The sequence below is a fragment of the Chenopodium album genome, chromosome 16 (genome assembly GCF_948465745.1).
Source record: "Chenopodium album chromosome 16, dcCheAlbu1.1, whole genome shotgun sequence".
In the NCBI taxonomy this organism is placed as follows: domain Eukaryota; kingdom Viridiplantae; phylum Streptophyta; class Magnoliopsida; order Caryophyllales; family Amaranthaceae; genus Chenopodium; species Chenopodium album.
The window spans coordinates 44,656,341-44,679,930 of record NC_137849.1 but is presented as its reverse complement, the minus strand read 5'-3'; the positions used below and the strand labels follow the sequence as shown (position 1 = coordinate 44,679,930).

Sequence of the window (23,590 nt, the reverse complement as noted above, 5' to 3'; positions counted from 1 at the left end):
AACATAGAAATGACACAATCCTTTACGTTAGCAAACTTTTCTTTACTAGAGCAAAGTTGTCCTTTCCTCCTAATAAAACGTACCCCGTATTTTACTTTAATCCTTTCACACCTTTAATAAAGTTTGTCATAGATTCCTCTATCATTTTAATGTCACATACCTCACATGTTGAGTCCATGATAAGAACTCACATGTGAGTAAAAATATTATCCCATATTTAAAAAGCGTAAAATAAAGAGAAGTATTCAGATGTGTATTTCAAATTAGAGAAAAGAGGAAGTTGTACTTACTTTATAAGGCTAAGGGACTACCCCTTTTGCCATATGATTTTGAGGTGAAATCTCCTTTATCGTAAGAAGTGGACACTTGTAACGAGTGCGATCTAATCTTGTTTATTAGATAGTCTCTAATTTTTGTATACTTTGTTTGTAATTTTTTTTTTTTTTGCCAAATTTTAAAGTAACACCTAATTTTGGTCATCATATCTAAATTGCGTACTAATGACCATTATAAAGCTACCCTTAACCTCGCTGTTAAAAAAACTTATCCCTTAACTTAATCTTAATAATGGTAAAGACTAATTTACACTACACTTAATGAATTAATTCATTCTCTCCCTTAGCTACAATCCATTCTACACCTCAACTCCACCGTCCCCTCCACCACTGCCGCCACAATTAGTCCAATATCGTCAATTTACTGCCACCCACCTCACTTTTCACTACCACCCTCTCTCGCCCAGGCAACTTCCCCTTTTGCCCACGCCATATCATCTTCTCATCACTCCTTTTGGTTTCTAGTCCATGAAATAAGGAATAAAGATAACTTATGCAAAAAGTGTGCTTCCTACTTTGTAATATTTAGCCCTGAATATGGACGTGATAGGGTATTGTTTAGGCCAAAATCTGACTGCTAGATTTGACTAGGTTCTATAGAACAACAGCTAGATTAATAAGTATGCAAATGATAGTGTAGGTTCAATGAATGAGGGTGAATAACCTACGAAAGATGAACAAGGGGAAAGGGAAGAAGAGACACAAGATGATGACACAGAAAACCCCAGGAATAAGGGTAAAAACTGCGGGTGACGTTAAGTCCACCAATCTACTAGTTTGAGTATTAAGTACAGGTACAATGCAAGTTGTTTGTTGATCGAGAACGAACCTATAATTTAGTGCTAATTACTAACTGCTATAGAATATAATGCTTAGGGCTCGTATCTTGTGTTTTTATAGTGGTTTCTCATCCTATTTATAATAGGAAAGACTTTTAAAGTCTTGTAACAGTTTCTTTGATGAATCCTTGAAAGTAGGAGTTAGCTGTCACGTTTAGCTCCGAGATTCATGCCACATTCTTCATGCTCTTATCTATTATCCTTTGACTTGATCTTTGCCAATGGTTAGTTAGAGAGTAGTGGAAGTGTCCTCCGTGAAAATAGGAGAAGTAGTTTGACTCTTTGATTTGGTCTTCAACGAATGTGGACTGATTTGTGGTGCAGAGACAATTAACATTTTCAACTGACTTATTCCTGGTGGGAAATATCCCTTCCTTAATCATAGGAAAACTTAACAACTTTGACTTATTCAAACTTGGATTCTCTTAGAATATTCCTTGGAAATATCTTTGTTTAACTTCATTTAATACCTTGGAACCAGGTAGCTGATTACGTAACAATTTGTAACCTGCAATCTAGCATGCGGACATTTAAACCTATAATGAAAATTTAGGCACACCAGGTATTAAAATCAATCATAGGCTTTCAAATTTATGATGGAGTTGTTTCTCTAACAATAGAGGGGATAGAAATTTGATTAATTACTACTTTATATAGGTTTTTTTTTTTTTTTTTTTTTAAAAAAAAAATAAATTAGTTGATTCATAGATATTTTCTAAATTGGCCAACCACGGCACATTAACCATTCAACCCTATAACATCTTCCCAACTGTATGTCACTGTAATTATTTAAATCGCACCACAAAACACCATATACACAATGCTTCCAAATGGTTAGGTTAGTATTCTTGGCATTATAGCTTCAAATTGCAAATTAATTAGACTTTGGTAAATTATTGTAATCAGAAAACCTAAGCTTTGAGGCCAGGAAGGAAGGGAGGTGTATTTAATCAGTTTAATTAGTCAGTCAATTATCGAACGTGTTTATCTTATCTCAAGTTTTATTATAAGAGCAATTGGTTATCTACTTATCTCCAACTAAGCTATCACAAAAAGTTCTAGGTTAAATTTTTTTATTGGTCTTGATAGAAAACATATAAATTATGTCTTTTTTAATAATTACGGGGTTGATAGCCGTGCAAATGGACATTGCGTATGTTATTGATGAGGTAATGAAATCACAACTCTTGTTTCTAGCTAGTACGAATAGCTACTAGTAATATACTAGTAGTTGCAAATATGATACGGTACTATTAAGATCTTGTTTAGTTCACCTTATTTTTACTTATTTCAGAAAAAATAAGTTCAGATCAGATCAGATTAGAAAAAATAAGTTTAGATCAGATCATCGTTTTATGTGCGGTTTTTATCACTAAATATCTTTAATTTCGTAATGAAAAAAATTCTGAAAATCACATATTAATAAAATACACACTATTACGAATCTAATAAGACCTCAATTGATATATTTTTTCCGTATAGATTATCGTATATTTAAGGTCAAAGTTTAGTCAAATCTGACATTCAGCTCTGATCAGATCAGATCAGATCAAATCAAATCAGACTAGACTAGATCAGATAATTTCAGATAAGCAAATATAAGGCGAACTAAAAAAGGCCTTACACCATAATTAAATGTAATTTTTTATTTTTATTGTTTGTCGTTATTTTCCATTATTATACCTAGATGAAACAAAAATTGAAATTTAGTTTAAACTTCCTTAGGGAATATTATCAGTAATATCCTTATATTAGGTGAAACTTATTAGCGTCACTTCAACACTAGTACCGAGTACAATAATACGAAGTAGTACAAAATCTTATCAGCTTGAGGAGTTGAGGCACACTTTTGAATAAGTTATCATTATTAAAAAGTACTTCCTCCATCTCTTAATTACATTCCTATTTTTAAATTTATACGGGAATTAAAAAATTTGGAATAACCTTAAAACCCATGATTAGAAAGTACAATGGGAATTGCAAGACATTTATTGATATCTTTGAATAAAAAAAAGATAAAATGATATTAAATGAAACACATGTCATCAATCCTTTGAAAAGAAAAATGACCAATCACATTTGTTTATGAAAAGTAAAAGGAGCAATCATATTCAGTTATAGTGCTGCAAATGGATTTGGAATGTTCAAAAGGGTGAATGAAAATTATGATTTCTGAATTGTAAAACTGAAAAATAATTAAAGTAATGTCACATCACAACTATTTCGTGATAATTTGGGGATATTTGGTAAAAATTCACTTACTAAAAAGAGAAAGTAGGAATGTAATTTTGAAATACCCAAAAAATAAAGCAGGAATGTAATTAAGGGACGGAGGGAGTATGTTGTATATAATTTAATACACTTAAATAGGGGGTGAGATCAAGATTGTAAGGAGTAAAATTTAGTGAGCCATGAGATTAAAATAAGGATTATAGTACAGTACAACATTCAACTAAAAAACATTCTAATTCTAATATGTATTGTGAAATTTCCATTTTTAGACTAAAACACGCGTAAATCAGTATAATTAGTGTTTATATTTTTATAATTTCCTAAATTTATACGATTTTTAGTGTACATTTAATGCTTATATGTAATCCTAAGGGTTACGAATAACACTTTCCTTGTTAATGTTTTAATGTTGTGATTATGATATCCAAATGGAGGTGGGTTAGTGTTTTTGGCATTCTAGCACCAATTGCACAATATTTTAGACTTGATAATCAGCTAATAAAAAATTTGAGGGGAGAGACTCCTCAGTTTCATCAGTCAACTACTGAATGTGTATTTTATCACATACTTATCAGAGTAGTTATCACATCTTTATATGAGCAACTGGTTATCTTCAACTAAGCTATCACCAATTAAACAGTATAAGTACTCTGTAAGCTGTAACAGTAAAATTCAAGAGAAGACGCAAACCTATTTTACTTCTAAAGACTTAGTCAAATTATAGATCTATATTGACTTTGACAGAAATTTTTGAATCATGTTTTTCTTTTCCAATGTTTATGAGCACACAACAATACTCCGTACATATCACTTACAAATAGGGGTGGAAAGACTTGATCCCGTGACAAATCGTACATAGGCTCTTAGGTTCTTATTGTAAGGAGGGTAGGTGTATATTGCATAGCAAGATCTTTGAATGGAGATTTTTCTTAAAATCAATGTTCTTTGATATAAAATTTTGTAAAAAAAAATAAATAAATAAACAAAATAATCAGATTTCCCGTGTTTTGTTTAGTCATGGTCAACATATTATGAAATCTGCATAAAAAAGATTGATAGTAGCTTCTACTTGTATAATCTTTGACTAGATAGTCATTTATTGCGTGATCGCATTTGTCTCTTGTCCTTATCAATTTACAGTCTTAAATGCAACAAACGCTTCAAAATCCCATACATATAGTGTATACATCAGACCTTAATCCCTAGCTAATAGCTTTCTGAATGAGGTGCTGAGGTTTTACGGAGTGGGACACATTATTAGCAAAACGAAAACAAACAATTTCCCCTCCAATCCTCAGCAATTACAGCTTTCATAAGTTTAATTTCCTAGCTTCCACGATAAGTTGAGAACCCGAAAGGAGCTAACAGCAGTGGCACGTGAAAATGCTCGAACTTTTGTGACTCTGTGATCTGAAACACTACTGAGACAAAAGGGAAAAACCCTGAGGGGTTGTACTGGCCTGTGTTGAAGCTAATCCTGTATGTACCAGGATTTACTGCATCAACAATGTTCATTAACGGGTTACTTCTACCATCATTATCTGTCTTACCAGATCCCACCAGAGTCCAGCCACTTGGATCTGATCCGGGAAATGAAGGGCGAGGCTCTGGACCTCTCCATGCCTCCAACTGTACTTCAATCCCTGCCCCAGGATGACCACCTGCCATATCGAGGACATGGGTTGTGATGGGTGGCCGGTTCCTCTTAGGAGCTTGAGATTTGTTCTCTCCGGAAGAATTAGATGCAGAGATGAGATGAGAATTGATCATGCTCAGGCGATCTTCTACATGTTCAATAATAGCGCACAAATAAGCATCAAGGATTTGTACTATTAACAGCTTTTTGTCTAAGCAGAGAACTTGTAAAACAACTAAAAATCAGGACAAGAGTATTCTACACAACATGAATGATATAACTTGGGCCATGCCCGGGAAAATGTAGTGAAGTTTGACACTTGCAGAAGAAAGACAGTTGGATTAAAAAGTACATGTAATGGATTAATAAGTGTTCTGATGGATGTTATAAATTAAAGAACAATGCAGGATCAATACACAAATATTCATAGGTTGAGAAAATAAATTTACTCTCTTCTATAAAGAGAAACTTTTGTAATTGAGCAAGTAGCAGCATGTAAAAGAGCGGAGGACTAGTTATCCTCGTAACTTTTTAATTTTCCTGCTGTCTTAACTCACAAAGAAGCTAAGTAGCCATCCTATCCCACAACAAATCAGCACGTGGTTCCCTTGAAAAAACAAGCATATAAGGGTATATTGAAATAAAATAAAAACATGGTTAGTTACAAACTTTCAATGATTAACCATTACTGGAAGTCATGAACCTCTAACCTGCAAAGCTGGGCAGCTTTGAAAGCATATTAGGTTCGGGTTTTTTCTTCAAGCCACTTAGTCTTAATCTTAAATGCTTAAAGCAACACAAAATTTAGCTTGACAGTCTTTCTCCCTTTTGTCAAGTCTTTGGTACTTAGATTCTTTCTTTTAATCAATCTTAGTTGCGTCAAAATGTGTTAGTGTATTAGTTTGAAGGCACCGCAAAGACTTCTGCCACATGGGCTAGTAAGCTTACCATTTAAAACAAGCTACAACATCACTATTAAAGCATTTTTAATTAAACATTACCATTAGCTTTTGTGGTGATGGATGCAGGTTGATATACGGTAGCTACATCAGTGCTTGATTTTGCAGAGAAGAGTTTGGCAAGACGCAGTTCTGTAATTTTCATCTGTTCCTGAGCTGCTATTTCAAGCTCCACTACAGGCCTGTTTGAGAAGCGTCTCTGCAATCAGTTAACAAGAGTCATCAACATTAAATTAACGACTTAAATTTGCCACCCTAAAAGAAGGAAGAATGCTGCCACAAGTAGCCTTTAACCAGCTTAACGTCTATCCAGAAAGTTTGCTCAATTTTCAGAATAACCAGTGCTTTATTTTGCAGATGAAAACTACATTTTTTTGTACTTCATGTAGACACAACTTTCAGGAATAATAATGCTCATTAAAACATAAGCCATAGCCCTGTCAGACACTTATCTCTGACAAGGATATGAATTCTTAGCCAACAGTTAGGTTTTCATCCAGACACCACATTTAGCTTGATCCACAATATCAAGAAAAACTTTGAATTCACTCTCACCAGCTAGTTTCTTTTCTCTACCATATTCTTTAATTATCTGTTCTATAGGAAGTTTGAGACAGAATTTTGACCAGAACTGGCAAACAAGTAAATCTGTATTTATAATGTTAAAAGACATGCAAAAATCTTTTATAATAAGGACTATATTTGAGAATGCCATGTCCCAGCACATGTGTCCAATTCTAGGACAAGGTCACGGTGTCTGAGGTTTAGAACCTCAGTATGACTTAACACTTATAATTTGGATGTGTTCCTGGACCGGTCTCTTCACTCTTGTACGGCCATACCCAAGTGCAAGTAATATAGTGTGCAATCATTAATTCCCAAGTTTCATACTCAAGTATGTCAAAAATGTGTTTTTTTTTTTCCCTGAGTTCCAGTCAGTTAGATTATGACACGCACTTAGCACGTACTCTAAAAGATAATCCCATATAATGTATTACAGCCTAGGTATATGATAGTAGCAAAAGTAAGCCTCACTTCAGGAACAAGAAAACTTCCATACTTGTATCAATTTTAGCAAGCGACCCCTCCCCCAACCCCACAAAGAAAAATTTCATTTGTTCACCTATATGGCTACATCCATATCATCAAAGGTGAAGTTGTTCCTCTTTCTCTTATTAAAGTATTCATAGGCGTCCAGATCTGCAGAAATCTTTAAGCAAAGTGCCATTGCTATACAAAAATATGAAGTTTGAAGCTCTTGGGGAAATATGATGTAATATAGTTTCAGCAAGATATCGACTTAATCAAATGCTGGTAAATATAAAGAATCAAGCAATGCAACATTATCTTCCCTAACAATGGAATAATTACATAACTAAGTCGGATTTGCCTTAGAATTCAGAATAGAAGATCAGATGAAATTTAAGATGTTGCTGTAAATCCAAAATATATTCAGTTAATATTAACATTCAAATTTATGAAATTTACTGTATAGAAAAGCTTCCTCGTACTAGGAAAAAATCACCTGCAACTCAGCTAGAATTTCTGCAGTACTTCTCCCAGATGCACATATAAGAAAGACAAATCCAAACTTTTGCTTATACCGGGCATTCCAATCAGTCAGTTCCTGCACAACACAAGTACGGAAACCACGAGTAAACCTATGCTTCACTCATGTAGTCTATGTGTTTGACATGTTCACAGCTTCAATAAAGACAAGGGCCGTGATTAGGAATAATAAGTAGAAATTGACTGAATGGTCATAAATATGTAGAACAAATAACCAATTTATAGTCAATTTTCATGCACAACTGCCCAATCCCAGTATGCAAGCATGTATCATAAGCTAAGATCACTATGTTTGTCAACTGTAACTCAAAACATTGTCAATTATAATATTATATACTTCATAGTTCGTACAAATTAATACATATACCTGTAATGTAGTGGAAGTAGCCGATTTCATAGCAGTTGACTGCTCTCCCTTGCTCCACCTACAGAGCGAGATTATTAAAGTAAAACTATTAGTGGATACATAAAACAAAACGGAAACAAAAACGTAAATGTAAAACCCAAGAGATCATGTGAAATTCAACTTGTGATCATGCCAACCATACATAAACTTGCTCAATGTGAAAGGGTATAAGCAGCATAAACCCCATCAAATCCTTCACTTTGAAGGCTTATCTCAAACACAACACAACAACATGTCTTCAGGATAAAAAACTAATCTTATGAATGATTTGATCCCGCAATCCACGTGAAATACATCCCGCTCGTCTACTAGATAAACATTCGAAAGAATTGAAACACTCAAGGTTTTTGTGGCTATGTAAATAATAAAACACATAGCATAAAGAGTACGTTTCTAAATATAAATTTATCAAATTTTCTGAAATATAGGAGAAATACAACTACATAGACCATATAATCAATCATTTCTACTAATTTTTCAATTTCATCACGAAATTGGCACTTGGATTTGCATAAAAAGTTCATGCTCATCCCTTCAATCCTCATTAATCCTAATTAACAAGTTTACTGATCAAAAATATATTTGATTACAACATCATAATAATCATCTAAAAATAAACAAATCAGCAAGAACCCAGAAAAAAAAAAGCTGATCTCAATAATCGAAGAGAGAGAAAAAAGACTCAACTGGGCAAAAGTCTCACCAACATGTGAAGAAGAAGGAGATTGGCCAATCTGAGGATGAGCTGAGAAAGCTTCAAGCCACCCATAAACATCAACCTGCAAATAATTTAAAATTAACCAAAAAATCAAGCAAAATTGGTTAAAAATAGAAGAAATTGAGAAAATTTGAGACCTGATTGAACCAGATGGTAGTAGCAGATTCAACAGCATGATGAAGATTGGAAAAAGGGGATAAAGCCGCCATTTGTTTGGCGAACTTATTGCTACCACAACAAGCCAATAGTTCATCTTCATTGACTACCCATTTTGCTGATGACTCCATTTTTGTTATACTGTACTATTTCTCTCACTCTCCCTTCACTTGTTTTATTTTTGCAAATGAGTACAATACGTTCCAGATGGGTTACACCTGCACGTTTCAAAATCTATCTCGATCCGAAATTCATTAAAAACACCGATTCAGATATCGATCCGCATGGACATAATAATTCACGAGTATTTGAAATAGACTCGAGTAAGGGGTGCTAATCGAGCGAGTCGATCACGAGTTAAGGGGTGCTCAACTCGACTCAACAACTTTTTTCATGTAGTCAACTCCTGCTCGTTAATGTTTCGAGCCGATAAAACATATTCAAACTCGTGCTCGTTAATGTTTTGAGTCGATAAAACATACTCAGACTCGTGCTCGTTAATGTTTTGAGCCGATAAAATTTATTTAGCTCGTTAAAGTTTCGAGTCGAGTCAACTTGAATTGGAATACTCCGTGATCTCGATATCCAGCACAGTAGCCGTCGCTTCCATTTCCACGGTTTTTTCTCAGTCTCTCCCTCCGTTTTTTGCTTCCTTGTTCTTCCGCCATTGTTGAAGGTATTTCTCCTTCTCCTAGTTCTTCATCCCATTGAATGCGTTATTCAGCGAATTAGCGAAACCTCAAACATCACAAACTCACAAGTCACAACCCTAACTCACATCAACCAGGCGACCGCCGACGCCGGAGTGCCGGACCAGCCACCGGCACCAGCCCTGCCCACCGTACCGTTCGCACGTACACATCATTTCATCAGACCACCGCTTCACTCCTTCAAGCCTTCAAGGCGACAAGGCCTTTGTTCTGCTGTCTGCAAGCCTGCCGCCACGGCGCCACCATTCTCAGATCTAGGCAACCACCGACTGAAGCATTGAAACAGAGCAAGGTGTGAACTATTTAATTTGTTATTTAGTTTTACTTTTAATTGTGTATAATTTCAGTCATTTGATTGATTAAATTGAACTGAATTGTTGATTTGTTGTTCATTATTGTGTTAATTACTTAATTAATTATAATTTCAGTCATTTATAAATTATAATTTCATAGTCTCGACTCTTGAGTTCTTGACAGGTTGTTCATTGTGGCGTTGAAATGTTGAATTGAATTGAACTTTTTGGTAATATTGCTACTTTCTACTTTGTAGTCTTGATTAGTTGGTCATTTGATTCAGATTTGATTGTATTATTTATATTCGACCCTTGCTGCTGATCTGCTAGGAGTAGTTTCTTGTCTTTATGTTTTGTTAATTGCTAATTTTTGTCTTTGTTTGAGGTGAGAATTTTTAACAATTTGGTTTTGCTTTTGGGACTTCTGGGTGGGTGGTATAGTCTGCTGCCTCTTTTGCTTCGTTGAAAACTTTGGTTGTATTTGGATCTTTATTTAAGTTAATTTAATCTCCCTTTTTCATAAATAAAAAAAAAAAAACTGAAATTGTGTATATTTGAATTGCTGAATTTTTTGTTATTGCTTAAATGATTTTAAGAATGAAGCGGAAACATACTCCAAATAAAATGCAGAATATCGCTAGTTTCTTCAATAAATGTAATCCTCCTAGTCAACAAAATTCTTCTTTCGGTTTGTAAGATGAATTTTTTAAATACTATTTGGTTGTAGTATGGATTTTTATGTCTTATTTGTTTGATTGAAATCAAGTTGGTTGTCATATATATTTTTTTGTTTATTTTTTGGATTCGAAATTTTTTTGTACGTTTATAGGTGATCAATAATTCAGGGTGACTCACAAGCTCAAAAATCCTGAATCTGCCACTGCCACTGGTTGTGCGGCACACATCTGGTAAGTAGTACAGTTCATATATATGTTTCAAATTTCATGCATTTGTTGCAAATTTTTGGTGTTCAAATTTAGGGTTTTGGGTGCTTTTTGATAATTAGGTATGAGTAATTGTTTTATGAACTTATTTGTTGTTTAATTAGTGCATTGACAATTGAAAATTTGGGTGAATAACAATCTTTTCTCCTTTCCTTTGAAAATTGAATTTATCTATCTGGTTTCTCCATTTCCTTTCTTCAATTGCTGCAAATTATGTATGAAAATAAGATAAAAACAAAATTTACAGTAAACATTCAAGTTTTTATATAAAAAATGACAAAAATTGCGATTGATGAAATTCGAGTATTACTTACCTTATTAACAATGGACTCCTTTTTGGAGGATTAGCTTTGTACTCAATGAGTCAATGTTTAAGAGTAGGGAGGAGGGTAATAAACGAATATTGTGGGAAATTTTTGATTTGAGAGTGACTCTGCAATTTAATTCTTGTCATTGAAACGCATATGGAGAAGAATAGAAGATGAATTTTTTTAAAAATTTGGAGCATTAGCATCTCCAATGGTTTACAAAAAGGACTTGCTTGCAAATTAATTAAAATTGCAACCATGTAGTTTACCATTGGAATAGAAAATTTGTTGTAGATAGATCAAGCAACCCTGCTCAAATAAGCTGCTTTAATTAGTGCATTGCATTGTTCCATTCAATTCTTGTTCAACCCTGAATTTCTGTGACAAATTCCTGCTGTATCCAATCTATGACTATGACAGGATTTGAAGCTCAAAGAGTCGATTTTGTTTGATAGGATGGTCAATAGTAATTGGGATATCATCCATATCCCGGCAAAGTCACCTTTCTTACCCACCCAACAATCTACAGGTTTGTTTTCGCTCTCGATTACCCGCCTTCTTTGATATTTAATAAGGATTAACGAAGGAGTAATAATGGACTAATGGTCAAGAGTCCTATGCTTGGTTGGCTTTGAGTTCGTGAACTTAATGTCTCATAGTTTGTGGAATTTATCTTTAGTTCTATTTTGTTGTTGCTTCTCCTGCAGTTTCTATTTTTTTTTTTTAGTCTGTTGATTGTGCAATATTGTACTATTTGTTACCCAGTTGACGTCTTTGCATCAGATATAGATCCAAAACTTGCCAACACTTTAGTCAGGTATACTATGATTCTTTGTCTTTGTTATTATTGTAACGAGGAGAATTTTTATCCAATATTATGTGTGGACACCTTAAGTTTTCATAATTTTGAGTTGGTTCTTCATGTGACTTGTACAGTTCTATCTCAAAATCAATCTGAGTGAATTTCCATTCCTATATATTTCCTCTCAAGTTCCATGCTACTATTTCAATGTGTAGGAAATTGAATAAAATTGCCCCATTGGAGAATCTTCGACATGTGAAACGAGTGCGTAAGAGTTGTAAAGATGGTAGGTTTTCTTGTTGTTTTCTACCCTTGCTTGTTTTTTACATTTGGGTGTTTGTTTCTTCAAACCAGAGTTCTGTGAATCTTTGACGAGGTTTTCCATTATTTTGTGGACCGTATTACAACCACGTGGCTCTTGAAATATAGGATCTGTGAGGAAAAAAAAAATACTATTTCACTGGTAATCGTATGATGGAAGGGGATATCAGCATAACATCTAGTTGTTCTCATACCAACTGTAGCTTATTCTTAAGTTCTGGGTTATCTTCAAATTTCTGTTGTGAGACTTCATCCGTAGGATGAACAAAATATTTAATATGAATCATATATTTATGCTCTCTTGTTATGTGTCAGCTAAAAGATTCACTCATAGGTTAACCTGATGATTTGAACTTAGTGGAAAATAACTCATACTTTGCCTTCTTAATGATGTTGATTTTTGTGGAAGCATTATGGCTGGAAGATCTATTGTGTAGAGAGAAAGGAAAAAGAAAGAAAATAGCCACCATCATAAGTGTTGGGGTTGTTCGTCCCAAGTCCCACATGGAAGGAGTAAGGAGTTGAAGAGCTCCTTATAAGTGAGTGCACACTCCATTAGTATGAGGCCTTTTTGAAAGGTGCCTAAAAACAAATCCGTGCGGGCTAGGCCCAAAGCGGACAATATCATACTAATGTGGAGTGGAGTGTGTATGCAACCCGTCAAGGTGGGTGACCCGGGCCCAACAACAAGCACTGATTGGGTTGGGTTGGGCCAGGTCAGGTGTGCAGCATCAATACAAAGGGGGAGGAGAGGTACTTTAGTTGGAGGAATTATAATCAACTTGTTAGTAGCTTGAAGAATAAGATAGGTAGCTTGTTAAAGGAAAAGCTCTCTAATTCTCTTTGTAGAGCATATTAAATAGAGAAGATTGTGTGTTTCCAAAAAAAAAAAAAAAAATAGAGAAGATTGTGTTGAATATTATGCAGAGTTTTAGTTAGCTTATAGCTAATTGGGAGAATATTAAGCTACTCAGATGCTTTAATATCCTTTATATTTTTTAATCTCCAGCAGTCCAGCTTGTAAATCATAATGATCTTTCTTTTTTTCTGCCATCAATGGTGTCTTGAGCTAAGTTGATTTTTAGCAGTTAGCAACGGGGTTAGGGGTTAGCAACAGATCAGAGTCGGTTGTTTTTACGTTAATTTACTTAAGTACTAGTGTAATCATAATATATACTCTTAAGCACTGTTTGAATAAAGAACCCAATCTCCTACAATTGCCATTATCTAGGCATTATGCTTATTTGGTCTTTTTTATGCTACCTCTTCTGTAATTTTGACTCAAATGATACTTTTGACAGGGGAAACTCAATTGTCCGTGATTTTATGTCTAACTGGTGAGGATGGCACCGAGCTGGGTTGCATGCCCATGGACTTGCAAGAGCTGACCAATTGTTACCAGTTGAGTCCCTTTGTTACTCAAGTGGGTAATGATGTTATCACTCCATTTCTCCATAGTAGTTAGTTTGAAGAATAAGCTTATTAATTATTAACAAAATTACTGGTTACTTTGGTGATATAATCTTTGGTGACGATATTAGAAGAAGAATGGTTTGTTAACATCAATTTAGCCGAAGTAGGAGAAGAAGTTTGAAAAGATAATAAAAATTGTCAGAAACTATGCTTCAAGCCAGCTTATTATATCTATTTAGTCAATGGTACATATTGCTTCAGCCAATCTAGGAGGATGCCCTCTTATTTCCTGTCCTTATCTTGCTCATTAATTCCACGTGGTTAGCTTATTTATCAAAATATCAGGGGTGTTGAGTTTTTTTTAAAAAAAATTCAAAATAAATTTCTCTAATGCTTTGCTATAACTTATTACAGAGTAATTGCTCAAGTGTTACGCATGAAAGTTATGATAGTTAAAGAAAACTGTAAGGAGTCCATGGCAATTGGCCCTTCATCAGCTTTTTTTAGAGGCTTTTGACTTTTTCTTGCTGTCAATTTTTATTTTTATTTTTTTTAAATTCTACCTGAAAACCCTAATAAAAAAAATATTGGAGCAATATTTTTCTCATTGGCTTTTGGAATTTGCTTAAAAGTAGATTAATTTGCACATAAATAGCTAAGAGTATAACACGAATTAATTTCACCAAGCATCTTCATTATTGCCCCCTGTGTTTCTCATTAAAGACCCCAAATCTCTTGGGCACAGGTTTTTAGGTGAGGAATTTTAGTGGAGCATTGTTTAGGAAAAAGAAGTTAGTGAGATCAGTTTACTGTTTTTAGGGGAATTGAGAGGAAATATAATGGGATTAGAGGGGTTTTGTTGATTAAAAGTGAATTGACTAAGAAGGTAATGGATAATGGACTCTTCGCTAAATGAGAAATGGACTAGTTAATGGGACAAGACTTTTAGGAGGAATGGGGTCTTCATTAAGGAACAGATGGAGTAGAGAATACAAACAACCAACAATACCAGCCGGTCAGCCAAACCAACCGAATCAACCATTAGTTGATTACCTAATAGATATGTCCTGAGAAAGCAGATTATTTTGGGTTACTGGTTACTCTGTGTCATCCTACAACTTTTAGATATTCACCGTCCTAGCTATCTGGTTCACATCTACCTCGTTAAAGGTGCTAACTTTGTCATTGATTATGAAGCATTGTGGTTTCTGAACTTGATACAACATATATACTCTAGGTGCAGTGCAAAAAGCTGCATGAAGACCGTTGTTCCCTCCTCCTATCTGATTATCCTTTTGTTGGGCTGCTGGGGGAGTGGATGTAGGTGTGGTGACCTTGGGGGTGTGCATGCAAGGATTGAAATTTTCTTTGCTCTGGTATTGCTACCATGTCGCAATCCAAGTTGGGAGAGTGTTGCAGTTTCATTGATTTTTCTTGAATTTGTAGGTTTGCAAATATGCTGCAACAACTAAGGAAGAGTGGGAAGAACAATGCAAATTATGGCCTACATCATTTCATCCTCCAACATAGTAAGATGCCAGATTCTACAAGCTAACTCCTTGTCAAGTGCTGATCTTTTTGCATAAACTTGTACTTTAAAAGTTTAATTTCTGTTATCCAGTCCCTTTGCAATTCACTTACTTGCTTTTGTCATCCACATTACAGCAACATCGAGGGCATCACTGGCTTTAGTGAAGAAAACTCAACTAGAATATTTAACTACATGAATTTTGCACTTAAGTTGGCAAAATCTGCTGGCAATCAGGTATGGTTTCTTCCCTGATAAATCAACTTAGCTCTTATTTCATGAAGAACGTAGGGTTTAGTGGCTGAAACGGCTGAAACTTCAGCACTCTTAATTGAAATTTGTTAACCTTTCTTACATAAACCTAGGCATAATGACGTATGCCAATTTGTTGTTTGTATTTTCTTGAGTTAGTACTTAAAAATCAGAAAAATATTCTCTCAAGTTAACATTACCTGTCCAATCAGCAAGTTCTAGCTTTTAGGTGACTAGGTCAGTTTTGTCATCCTTTTCCCAGATTGATACCCTTCTGTGTGAAAAACCATCTTACAATATACTTTAGCAGTGAAGTGCTGTGTAATGAGAAAACATATGCATAATTTATCCCTCCTAGTTTCAATTTCTACAGTTTCAACTCAATAAATGGATTCAGAATAATATTAAATGATCATTGAATATTAGCTCAAGAAATTGTTAGGTTATCATGATGGTGCAATCTTGTGGTAGGAAGGTAGAATATATCATTATATCTCCAAGAGGTTGCTTGTTTGTGTCAGAAGGCTGCAGATGCTGTATAATGTTGTTTTGTAACTATGAACCATTATTTTTGTACAAGGCAGTTTGTTAATGCTGCGGTTATTGTGGATCCATCCTCAAATCAAGTAATTACTAGTGCTTGTGATGATATCTCTTCATGGAACATGCGTCTTGATGGCCATGAAGGGCACTCCCTAGATGTGGATGAAGCCTCAACATCTCATACTTATGCTAATGGATCATCATCATTGAATGGGTCTTTTAATGTTTCCAAAACATCATGCAGCAGCATTTCTTGTTTGAACCCATGGCAGTGGACACAGCAAAATCTGTCGTCATCAAGGTCTTGCTTTTGGCACCCTTTGCGACATGCTGCTATGGTAGCCATTGAATATTCTGCAGCAAGGGATAGAAGTTTGTTCCCAACTATAGGAGAAGCGAATGAGGAATCTGTTCAGTTGATTCCTAATGTGACTTCGGCTGTAGGATTGCCAGTCAAGCGACAGAAGACTAATTCAGCAAATGTGAGTTATTATATTTGTGTTTGCCATCGAGTTAATCTCAAACAATATTTTTCGGTGCAGTGCTCAGTAGACTTGCCTGACACGAACTTGATTGCATGTTATGTGATTGTTCTATTAACGAATCAGTTATGAGAGAATTGCTCAGTCTTTCTTTAATTTGAAACATTCTGTATATCAGGTGAAGAGTGGTGTTGATGTTCCAGCTGATGGTTTTCTTTCCAAATCAGAAAGACCTTACCTGTGTACAGGTTATGATATATATCTTGCTTGGGAGCCATGTGCAATGTAAGTCCTACAAAACTATCTTCTTAAATAACCTTTTTTGAGAAGGGAATGTAGAAGGAGAGGGGGGGGGGGGGGGGGTTGTTGTTTATATGTAAAGTAATCAAAAATTTTATCATCATATCCACGAGAACTTTTGGTTTGATGTGTGATATATTTAAGTCTGGCAATTTTTTATAATTACATGATTTTGTCGCATTGCACCTGTTGATGCATCTGTTTTGATCTTGAAATATTTATTGATCCTGTTATATAAGCCTACGTGAGGAAAGATTTTCAAACCATTCCTTGATTGAATAATGTGTTGGCAGAAAAGAAATTAGGTAGGGAGTTAGGATTTAGGAAAAGGGTACATGCATATTTAGTTATGACATGGACTGAACCATTGAATTTCAGGTGTGCCATGGCTCTTGTTCATCAAAGAATAAGGCGTATATTCTATGCTTTTCCAAATCCAAATGTGGGTGCTTTGGGCACTGTATACAAACTACAGGGTGAGAAAAGTTTGAATCATCACTATGCAGTTTTCCGAGTTATACTGCATGATGAAGATCTGCCAGTTTTGGAGGATCAACAACAGTAGAGAGATGCTGAGAAAAAAGGAAATGCCTGCATCTGAGATTGATTATTAGACAAGTAGACATTGTCATCCAGCTTAACGTCCTTAGGTATGCTACATTTAATGCCATCATCTAACAGATCTTTCCCATAAGGATGAGTGAAATGGTGATCGTATCTATATAATACTTCTGCTCGGTTATCATTTAAGAGATTGTTATATTTTAGAATTTTGGGAACTGACCATATATTCCTGTGTGTAAAAAGAAATTGCACACACCTTGATACCTCAAATTTTTGTGATTTTTTTTACTGGATTATAGAATTGGCTCTTAGTTATTTGATTTGTGTCGATTTGTGTCAGCTCCCTCGCTCGGGACGGATAGAGTTTAATCTATACAGAGATTTTATTGGGGAGAAACACCATTTCTAAGATCTTTATATGATTATCATTTTTATACTTATTTTTCAGCAATTTTTTAAAAAAAAAAGTAGAAATGGTGGTAGTTGTTAAGATTAGACAACAAAATTTTAAATGTGACTTCTTTTTTTTTTTTTTTTTTTTTTTCCTCCTTAAGGAGAGATAGCATGATATTACTATTACCAAATTGTTCAAATCCGAAAATAAAACAGTACTTAAACATGTTGTAGCCCAAACATCAGTCTCAAATAAACGCTACAACTCCTTGCTTTATTTTGTGCAGAACTTAAATGAAAGAAGCTCATATTTTTTTTACTCTAGCTAAGCAGGCATCTTTTGGTCTTCTTTGGGGCAAGAACTGCACCGGGCACTCGGGATTGGTCCTCTCCAACCTGCATCACATTTTTTGCCTCAAAATTATATGCCCGGTGCATGATTCCAGGTGAAAAAAAACTTTAAAACTATTTTAAATTACCTGTAACCAAGGAGAAAATGGAGAAAAATTGAAATTTCGAGTTTGGCGAGATCGTTCCCAGGACAAAGTCTGCTCCCAGCACCAAAGGGAAGGAAAGTCCCTACTTTTGGAACAACGTCCTACAACATAAATGTAGTATTTAGTTTTTGTACGTTAAGTCTTTGTTATGAGAAGAGATTTAGTTTAACTTACATCCCATCTGGAGGAATTGAACTTCATAGGCTCGGGCCAAACTTTGGGATCTAAATGGCAAGTCCTAAACCATATCAACACTTTCCATCCTTTAGGGATAGTATAACCTGTGGAACTTTCTTTTGTTAGCTTACTTTTTCTTTTTCTTTCCTTTTTTTTTTTAACTATATACAAGTTAAATGTGTTTTGAATATGTATCTAACCATTTATCATGCAGTCTGATATCGCCTCACAAAAGACTACGAATGTGAATGTCAACCACCTAAGTGTTTCATCTACAACCTTAATTTCATAGAAGAAATGGTTAGTTCAGCGAAGAATGCAAACTCAAAGATAAGGTGGGATGTGAGGAGAAAGCTTGTACTTAGTACTTTTTTTATTTTTTTGACAAGAGTACTTAGTACTTACCTGAGACAAATAAGGCATTTTTCTGGTTTCTTTCAGAGTCAGTCCTTTCTCTCCTGCTGGTCTGTTCTTTATAATCTCTTCTTGCTCTGCCTGAAATCCGACAATTTGGTGAAGCATAGAATTGTGAGTGTTATTTAAGCAGTTAAGAATAAACGTGGAAAAACTGACTCATATTTCATTAATCAGATCATAGGATGAAGTGCACGATTTGAAGCGTTTTAGTACCTTGGCTTTCTAAAAATTTCAGGGTTTTGCTGTAATAAGATAGTAGCCCACATAACGGTATGAGCAGATGATTCATGTCCTGCATTTAAATACATGATCAAAAGATCTATAATCTCTTCATCAGTCAATTTTCTCCCATTTTCATCTTTAACTTCAAGTAATTCATCCATCATCTCTCTCTTGGCTTTGATAGCAACACCGTCTTTCTTCACTGCCCTTCGTTCGTCTATTATTGCTTGAAACATTGCCATGAGATTCTTCCGAGCCTAGTGAAAATTTTCATCCGTGATAATATATACATTAGATAGAAAGAAATTGATGACTAAAGCAAGCATATTTGAAATGTAGTTGATTGAGAAACTCGATTTCTCCCATTTTGCTCAACTTATCCAAAGTAGTTTTTGAGATTTCTTCTATGTACTCTATGTAGTTTGATAGTGCTGCATGTCCATTTATAGGAGCGGCAGTTAATTTCCTAAGACGCTTGTGATCTTCGGAGGGGATAACAATGAAGGAATTCCTACCGATCAACTCCTCAGTTGACATTGGCCAGCCAGGCTTGAAATGTTCATCATCAATCAAGACTTTTCTGCATATGTCAGGAGTAGTCACAATTATGCTTGGACTCCCAAACATGAAGGCTTTGTAAATTCCTGTTTTGCCAAATCTGCACATCCAAACATATAATTAAATGTTAAATGTATAAGTAAAATAAAATAAAATGATCTTAAATTATCAACTTAACCACAGTATTCTTAAAAACTTAACCACTGTATGAGCAAATTTCAATCATGAGGGAAGACTCCCTTAACCTTTGTATATTTTTCTTTGAAAAATAAAAATAAATTAAGTCAGCAAATTCGAGTAATTCCTTTTGCATCCATAGAGTTAGACCTGGCAACCCTGACCCAACACGTGACCCGAAAATTGATCCAAAATCCGAAATATACCCGACCCGATCCGAAAGTGGAGTTGACCCTATACCCAAAATGACCCGACACGATTGTGCACAACTCGAAGTTGACCCGACCTAAAATTGACCCGATATGATTTTAACCCGAATTATTGGACCTAAACAGACCCGATATCCGAAATGTTCTGAACTAAAATTAACAAATACCAGAACTAAAAATGCCTGGTGTCAAAAATGACTAAAATCCCCAATTATAACTGAACTCACAAACCAAATTAAATTATTGATTTGAGCTTAATCCACATTAACAACACAAAATGAACGATCCGATTTTGACCTGAACACACTTGACCCAAAATTAATCCAACCTAAACTGGCCGAAACTTTTAATTGACCCGACCCGAATCAACCCAAGCACAGCCCAAATGTCACCTAATCTGAAAATTGACTTGACCCGTATCTGACCCAAATAACCTGTTTGCTACGTCTAAACAGAGTCGCCAATGGCCGGTCTAGGTTCCTGTGAGCCCATAAAAACGAAAATCAAAGTCATAAGTGGGCCACTGTTCTGGTCCACCCACCTTCTTCATCATGCCTTAGGCAAGCCTTGATTGGGCTATTAAACAGGCTGCCGGGGATTGGGCCAAACTAACCCACTGTCTACCTCTTATATAAACTTTTTTTTTAACAATCAATTTATTTTTTTTCAATTTGCAAAGATTGGTATTAACAAAAATATTAAAAAAACAAAAAAAGATGACCAACTAAACATTGATTATTAGCTTTCAAAAAAAAAAGCATTGATTATTAACTTTTTTTTTTTAAACAATTACTAACATTTGTTGTGTAAATAGGTTGTCTTCTAAAATTAAATGTACCATGTGCATTAACACAAATACAGTACAATTTTACAATTTTTCTTTATTAACACAAAATTATAGAGAGTTGAGCGTACACAAACAAGAAAATCTAGCCTAGTTCCGTAGTTCGATATGAAATTTTTTTCTCTAATATGGCATGATTAATTTCAATCAAATAAGAATAAGTAATAAATTGCTTAAATAAGTAAACTGACGAGAGAATAGATAAATAGATAACCTGGCGAGAAAGGAGTTGACAAAAGAGTCTGGATTAGAGGACTTGAAAGCTGCCAGAAAAGACCGCATATTGCCTATAAAAGGCAAGCCAAAGTCACCCGGTGGCAAACTATACCTCTTATCCCCAAGTTTTGATTCATGCACCCAACCATGAACTTTTCTTAGCACCATATTTAGTACCCATAATAACCCCAAAGTGAAGATTTCCAACTTTGAAACAAAGTTAAATTCCATCTTTCTATCTCGGGATACCTTTTTCCAACACCTACACAAACCAAAAAAATAAATAAATATAATCAACAGCTAAACTTAATATATAATCCGATCCATCCAAAACTAATTGTCACATAATGATAGTTCTAATATGTGACAAATCTGACAATTAGTTTCGGACAGATGGTGTAAGCGTCTACATTACAAGTTTATGGAAAAACAAACAATGGTTACAATGCTTTTTTTATAAAAAAATAAATAAATAAATAATAAAAGAAAAGGAAAAATGAGAGTGTGCATGCCTTTGAGAAATGATGAAATGAATATTGTTTTTGTGAATGTAAATGAATAGTGTAGGGGGTTTATATTGATGATGAAGCAAAGATTATGAGGTATGCTAGCTAGTTTTGTTTGTTTTCTTTATTTCTTTTTTCTATCCTTTTTTTGTTTATTAGTTGATCCCTCATTGGTGGCTTGATTTTATGATTCATTTAGCTTGATTTGTTTCCTTTTTTGTTTGATTTATTTCCTAAGGATTAGCTTGATTTCTTTCCTTAAGTACTAAATTTTTTATTTAGTGGGTAGGTTTCAATTTGAATATGTTAAGGAGACAATCTAAGAGATATCAAGTTAGATATCAAATTGTCCAACTGTATTTAATTTTTTAGATATCTAGGAAGCATGACATTCTTATTGTTTTTAATTTTTGGATGGATTCAATACACATGTTGTATCACCCCAAATAATGTACATCAATTAAGATGGCTGACATCCATGCTCACATGTCATTTAAGGCTAGGTTCAGTTTACTTGATCTAATTTTTAAATTTGACGAAACTTTAACCTTATTTGTAAACTACTTATACTATTTCTATTTACCTGATTTTTACTTATTTGAACTTGTCTGATTTTATTTGAACTTATTTGAACTCATTTAACTTTAAAACTTAATTGAGTTTGTAGACACCAAAAAATGTCTCCCCGACTGAAACCTGATGATAAGTAAAACCTTTTATCGCCATTTGGTTCAAGTGCGTATTGAAAGAAATTAAAGGAACACTTGATTCTTGCTTAGAAATCCATACAATTTTTATTTTTTTTTCCTGTTTTATTCTTATATATACTGTAGCTTTTTGAGGGTTACGAGGACCGTTTTCTCCTCACATTCTCTATAATATTCTTCTTCTCTTAATCTCTTATCTCACAAATCTTTCACAATTCCTCCTTCAAGTGTTCCTAGCTAGACATCAATACTTCACCCAAAGCTCTATCGACGGTCCACGGCGTGAAAGGTTGATACTAAACCCCGAGGGTTCGTTTCAATCTAAACTCAATTTAATTTGTTTTAGTAAATTTTGATTTATATATTTTATTGAATTTTAAAAACTGTTTATTCATGATATAGTTGTAAGGTTTCACAATCGAAGTAACTAGATTTAATTATTGTTTCATTTAATTTATTCTACGAGTTATGTTCTTGCTAGCATCATGTTTAGGGAATTAATAATTATTATTAGTATCATATTTAGGTGTTGTATTAATCTTGTTAGTATCATGCTTAGGATTTTGTTACTAATTATTTAGTATCATGTTTATGATGCTTTTAATTCGTTCTCTAATTACTATAGCATTAGCATTGCTTCCAATTTCATTATGCACTCTTATTAAATTTATTTAATTTATTCTATTGCTTTGATCACCTATATTGCATGTTTAATTGGGAATATGTAATTAAAAATCACGCCTTTTAAGATAATTTGGACAACCGGTTTAGGTTCCTATTAAATTAAAGAAAACAAATTGAATTGAATTTAGATTGAAATCCCTTAGAGTTTTTTATCAACCTTTCACGCCGTGGACTGCCAATAGAGTTTCGTGTGAAGCATTGATGTCTAGGAACACTTCAACGAGGAATTTTGAAGGTTTAGAAGGATTTATGGAAGATGAAGCAAATAACAGTATTAGAGTGAAGGTGAGTAGAAAACAACGTCCGTAACCTTTGAAAGACTACGGTATTTACAGGAATAAAACGGGGAAAAGATAGAAATTGTATTTCCAAAACCACAAAACCACCGCGCCACATTAGCCACTATTGTGTCACGACATTTCTGTTGCTAAGCGACAAAGTCTGTCGCGTCGCAACTTTTTAGCGCGCCGTGACAAAATTCATGTTTTGTGGTTTTTATTTTTATCACAACTTTTGATTCTAAAATTGAATTAAGGGAAATAATATATCGTTGGAAAGATCAGGTCAGTATCTTTTCTAGATAAAAAAGATATGGCCAAAATAGTGTAAGGGTGTTGGTTTTGGATAGAGTTTGGTATTTCGATCATATCTTTTTCGTTATATCTCGGAATTG

General features: G+C 34.4%; 2 protein-coding genes and 1 pseudogene across 5 annotated transcripts; 1 reads left to right on the top strand and 2 right to left on the bottom strand.

The window, feature by feature from the left end:
• Nucleotides 1-4,472: 4,472 nt before the first annotated feature.
• Nucleotides 4,473-9,052, bottom strand: LOC145586651 (uric acid degradation bifunctional protein TTL-like). 2 transcript variants are annotated; one of them, XM_081643538.1, is made up of 6 exons: nucleotides 8,832-9,052; nucleotides 8,664-8,755; nucleotides 7,938-7,995; nucleotides 7,527-7,628; nucleotides 6,044-6,200; nucleotides 4,473-5,190 (listed from the first exon to the last, which is right to left on the bottom strand). In XM_081643538.1, exons 1-6 carry the CDS (start codon nucleotides 8,979-8,981, stop codon nucleotides 4,733-4,735), a joined length of 1,017 nt encoding a protein of 338 aa, XP_081499664.1. In that variant the 5' UTR covers nucleotides 8,982-9,052; the 3' UTR covers nucleotides 4,473-4,732. The 2 variants fall into 2 exon arrangements, with proteins under 2 accessions (XP_081499664.1, XP_081499665.1); XM_081643539.1 differs by having other exon boundaries at nucleotides 4,474-5,187; nucleotides 8,832-9,051.
• Nucleotides 9,053-9,393: 341 nt separating this feature from the next.
• LOC145586649 (tRNA-specific adenosine deaminase TAD3-like) lies at nucleotides 9,394-17,630 on the top strand. 3 transcript variants are annotated; one of them, XM_081643537.1, is made up of 12 exons: nucleotides 9,394-9,526; nucleotides 9,638-9,852; nucleotides 10,683-10,761; nucleotides 11,526-11,634; nucleotides 11,871-11,922; nucleotides 12,123-12,193; nucleotides 13,530-13,651; nucleotides 15,088-15,170; nucleotides 15,307-15,406; nucleotides 16,006-16,446; nucleotides 16,625-16,731; nucleotides 17,125-17,630. In XM_081643537.1, exons 4-12 carry the CDS (start codon nucleotides 11,562-11,564, stop codon nucleotides 17,309-17,311), a joined length of 1,236 nt encoding a protein of 411 aa, XP_081499663.1. In that variant the 5' UTR covers nucleotides 9,394-9,526; nucleotides 9,638-9,852; nucleotides 10,683-10,761; nucleotides 11,526-11,561; the 3' UTR covers nucleotides 17,312-17,630. The 3 variants fall into 3 exon arrangements, with proteins under 3 accessions (XP_081499663.1, XP_081499662.1, XP_081499661.1); XM_081643536.1 differs by having other exon boundaries at nucleotides 9,403-9,852; nucleotides 17,125-17,343; nucleotides 17,374-17,630; XM_081643535.1 differs by having other exon boundaries at nucleotides 9,404-9,852.
• Nucleotides 17,631-18,008: 378 nt separating this feature from the next.
• On the bottom strand, nucleotides 18,009-21,484 carry LOC145586648 (ent-kaurenoic acid oxidase 1-like; annotated as a pseudogene).
• Between the last annotated feature and the right edge of the window lie 2,106 nt (nucleotides 21,485-23,590).

Excerpts from the sequence above, each read along its gene's own strand:
- LOC145586651 (XM_081643538.1), bottom strand. The coding sequence starts at position 8,981 with ATGGAGTCATCAGCAAAATGGGTAGTCAATGAAGATGAACTATTGGCT. Across the intron at positions 7,996-8,663 it reads GTTGGTGAGACTTTTGCCCA|GTGGAGCAAGGGAGAGCAGT; the intron begins GTTGAGTCTTTT and ends CTCGCTCTGTAG. Across the intron at positions 6,201-7,526 it reads AAATTCTAGCTGAGTTGCAG|AGACGCTTCTCAAACAGGCC; the intron begins GTGATTTTTTCC and ends AACTGATTGCAG.
- LOC145586649 (XM_081643537.1), top strand. The coding sequence starts at position 11,562 with ATGGTCAATAGTAATTGGGATATCATCCATATCCCGGCAAAGTCACCT. Across the intron at positions 12,194-13,529 it reads GCGTAAGAGTTGTAAAGATG|GGGAAACTCAATTGTCCGTG; the intron begins GTAGGTTTTCTT and ends TACTTTTGACAG. Across the intron at positions 16,732-17,124 it reads GCTTGGGAGCCATGTGCAAT|GTGTGCCATGGCTCTTGTTC; the intron begins GTAAGTCCTACA and ends ATTGAATTTCAG.